The 3782-nt window shown below is 31.6% G+C and overlaps 1 protein-coding gene across 3 annotated transcripts; it reads left to right on the forward strand.

Moving 5' to 3' along the window:
- The first annotated feature begins 1739 nt into the window (after positions 1-1739).
- LOC111475523 (NDR1/HIN1-like protein 6) lies at positions 1740-3087 on the forward strand. Of its 3 annotated transcripts, none has more exons than XM_023119897.1 (3): positions 1740-1843; positions 1881-1933; positions 2164-3087. In XM_023119897.1, the coding sequence occupies exons 1-3, from the start codon at positions 1772-1774 to the stop codon at positions 2933-2935; spliced, it is 897 nt and encodes a 298-aa protein (XP_022975665.1). In that variant the 5' UTR covers positions 1740-1771; the 3' UTR covers positions 2936-3087. The 3 variants fall into 3 exon arrangements, with proteins under 3 accessions (XP_022975665.1, XP_022975666.1, XP_022975667.1); XM_023119898.1 differs by having other exon boundaries at positions 2176-3087; XM_023119899.1 differs by having other exon boundaries at positions 1828-1843; positions 2193-3087.
- The last annotated feature ends 695 nt before the right edge of the window (positions 3088-3782 follow it).

Genomic DNA, 3782 nt, shown 5'->3' on the forward strand with positions numbered 1-3782 from the left:
TTCAAGTGATTCTTAGTACAATATATTATGTTGAGCATTATTTAACACTATTTTATTCATAAAATTGTTGTGTATTATTGTAATTTTAGTCTAAATTAATAAAAATACCGTTAAATTCGTACTTTGTCGTATAAATATTTATAAACTTTCAAATTTTTTTAATAATACTCTTAAATTTTGAAAAGTTTCGAAAAGTTCGAAATTACCAATTACCTCGAAGTTTTATTAAGGTCTTTAAACTTTTAAAAAAATATATTTCATTAATTTCCATTATTTTTTAAAAATGTTAAAAAAAAAATCATATTAATAGAGAATTCAAAAATATTTTGATAATTCAATCTACGGACTTCATATTTTTGTTAATCAAATAATTTTTAATTTAAAATGTGGAGTATTTATAATTATTTTTCTAAAATTTAGAGATTAAAATATTCTTTTTGAAACTTCTAAATTAATAAAATCTTTAAATTAATAAAATCTTTAAATTTTAGAAAAAAAATAAAAAATACATTTACCATTTTGTTTTGTTTGAAACATTTTTTAAAGAATTTAAAAATAGTACTAAATTGAATGAAAATTTGAAGTGAGGATTTTATTTAGGGTTGTGAAGCTGTCAGCTATGAAAAAGTTGTACAGGCTAGGTCCTACGAAACTTGCCAGTAAGGCATTCAAATTTCACATCTCCCAATTAATAACACACGTCTTCATTTATATTTTTTAACATGCTCACAAACTTTTTTAAAACAATTTTCAAAAACACTCTTAAAAAATATATATATCAATCCCTTCCACTTTTAACAAAATTCCTTTATATTTGAATTTTTGAAAAATTAAATCGTTCTTTCTTATAAATTCATGATCATTCTTTAAATTAGCGGACCTGGGACTCACTCTCAACAATCCTCAACACCTGTATATAGCATTATTTAGTTTACTTTAAAAATGATATTTTGTAAAATACCAAACAAATAACAACATACATAAATATGTCAAAAAAAAAAAAAAAAAAAACTAAAACAATACATAAAAGGTAAAATCATTTTGTCGGTTTAACTCATGTTCGTATCATAAAAAATTTAGTTTGGGTAACAATGTCGATATGGATTTATCTCTAGTTATAGATCGAGACATTTTTAAATTTAAATAACAAATTCAAGACATCTAATCATAATTTTTTTTAATTAGAATGGGAATTATCGGTTCAAATTTTTGTTTTTATTACCTTAGTTTATAAATTATTTATTATAGAAAAGATTTCATGAATAAAATCAAACAATCCAAATTTAAAATGGAATGTATTGAAAAGTTGCAGATTTTTGTGTAATTACATTTTTAACCTTTACTTAAATGAATGAATCAAATTATAATTTAGTGTATTTACCAATTTTTTTTAATATTTTATTTAATAATTTTACGATATTTGAAATGTATATCATGTTGCGTTATGACGACGAGTGAGACTCGGTTCGGTGTCAATTCCTATTACTTGCGGTAAAGTCTCTTAAAGCTCTCGATTATGAACCGCAGTCTTAAGTCTGCATCGTGCACGTTCAAATTGTGAATTTAATATTTTTAATATGTAATGACAATGACGCAAGAGAGAAGTGATAAGTGTGTATGCTCGGTTAGCCATATGATTTTCTCTATTTATGTGAAAAAAAAGAGAGTTGGGACAAAAATGAGAATGAGAGGTTGTTAGGCCATATGATTTTTACCAAATTGGAAAAAAGAGAGTTGGGACAAAAATGAGAATGAGAGGTTGTTAGGCCATATGATTTTTACCAAATTGGATTTTGTGCTACGCAACGCAACCAATCCAAACGCCTCGCATCCAAATTGCTGTCACCGCCAATAGCATTCATTCTTCTTCCATTTTCCAACAGTTCCTTCTCATCGCAAGAGCGGATTTCCGGCAGCAATTCGTTCAACTAAGGTAACCTTCTTCTTCTTCTTCTTCTTCTTTGATTTGTTCCTCTCTGCGTGTGAATGTGATTTCAGTTCTTCTGTGACATGGAATTACATTCTGTTCATTCTTTCCGGAGGAAACGATTTCGATTTCCTAATATTTAATGCGATTCATGAACTCGACTAATTAACTGAATAGATTCCTTTTTCTTTGTCTCGATTTCTGCATTGATTTTGAATTGACTGTAATTAAATCAGATTTCCGTGTAGGAGTTCGTTAATTTCAGAGAATATGACAGAGCCGCCATTGAAACCTGTTCTCCAGAAGCCTCCGGGGTATAAAGAACTGAATCTCGCTGCTCAGCCGGTGGTAAGACCGTCGGCGAGGAAACTGATTCTTCCTTCGCCGATGAACCAGAAGAACAAGAAGCGACGGAGCTTCTGCCGTAGATGCTGTTGTTTCCTCTGCTTTTTCCTTCTGGTCCTGATCGTTGTGGTTGTCGCCGCTGGTGGAGTTTTATACCTCTGGTTTGAGCCAAAACTCCCCGTCTTTCATCTCCAATTATTCCGAATCTCGAAATTGAACGTCACCGACAAATCGGACGGCTCGTATCTAAACGCGAGAACACTCGGTCGTATCGAAATCAAGAACCCTAACTCGAAGTTATCACTGAATTACGGCGATATCGAGATCAAAATCGCCGCTGGAGAAGGAACTCAAACTGAATTAGGATCAACGATTTTGCGAAGCTTTGTTCAATCTACTGAGAACAAGACGAGTTTGAAGATCGAAACTATAGTCAGCAATGAAACAGTGGACAGCGGAGCGGGCCGGAAATTGATCTCCGGCAACCGGACCGGCGAGTTAATAGTGAACGTCGGAGCACAGACGAAAATCGGTTATATGGTGAATGGTCGGAGAATGCTGCCGGTGAAGATCGAAGTGACGTGCGGAGGCGTGAGGTTGAAAAGTCTCATCAGAGGCGACATGCCGAAATGCTCCATCCATTTGCGCCGATGGTTTCTGTAACCAAAAAAGGGAAAAAAAAAAAGAAAAAAAAAAGAAAATTAAATCAATTAAATTAAATTTGGTAATTACAGTGGGATTAAACTTTATAAAACACAGAAAAGTTGATGCGATTTGTTACCATAGAAAACAAAATAGGTATTATTTTGGCCTCATTTTTTGATAACCTTTTGATTTGATTTTATCATCTTGTTTGGAAAATAAATTTGTTTATATGAAATGAAATTATATTATATCTCAATTTTTATGATAAAATTATATTATCTCTACCTTGTCATGTGCGAAAACCTCGCCGATATTTAATGAATGAAAACGGACAACATTTACTTGCAGTTGGCTTAGATTGTTACAAATGGTATCAGAGCTAGTCATTAAAGATTGCAAACGAGGACGTTAGGCCCCCCAAAGAGAGTGGATTATGAGATCTCAGGGGAACAAATCGTTAGCTATAAGGGTGTGGAAACCTCTCCCTGGAAGACGCGTTTAAAATTCGACTATATGATTTATATATTTCAACAACGTTGGAATCATAAATTTGAATATATGATTTTTAGAATACTCAGTATAACCCGAGAGTATACTACCAATTTTTAAAAATTATTTTGGTTCTCGATGTTCAGGGTGAGTGTCCGTTTACTTTCTAAAATTTTAAAATATACACTTGTCCATCGAGATTTGAAGAATATTCTATATGGTCCCTTAAAATTTGAAGAATATTCTAACGAGTGCCTCAAGATCTGAAACCTACTTTGTACTACATTCTTAGACAACTAGTCGTCACCAGAATTAGATACACATTAACCCTAAATCTCACAATAAAAATGTTAAATATAAATTTTAAAAAAGGAAA

Source organism: Cucurbita maxima, unplaced genomic scaffold (assembly GCF_002738345.1).
Source record: "Cucurbita maxima cultivar Rimu unplaced genomic scaffold, Cmax_1.0 Cma_Scf01711, whole genome shotgun sequence".
NCBI classification, from domain to species: Eukaryota; Viridiplantae; Streptophyta; class Magnoliopsida; order Cucurbitales; family Cucurbitaceae; genus Cucurbita; species Cucurbita maxima.

Excerpts from the sequence above, each read along its gene's own strand:
- LOC111475523 (XM_023119897.1), top strand. The coding sequence starts at position 1,772 with ATGATTTTTACCAAATTGGATTTTGTGCTACGCAACGCAACCAATCCA. Across the intron at positions 1,844-1,880 it reads CCTCGCATCCAAATTGCTGT|CAGTTCCTTCTCATCGCAAG; the intron begins CACCGCCAATAG and ends TCCATTTTCCAA. Across the intron at positions 1,934-2,163 it reads CAGCAATTCGTTCAACTAAG|ATTTCCGTGTAGGAGTTCGT; the intron begins GTAACCTTCTTC and ends TAATTAAATCAG.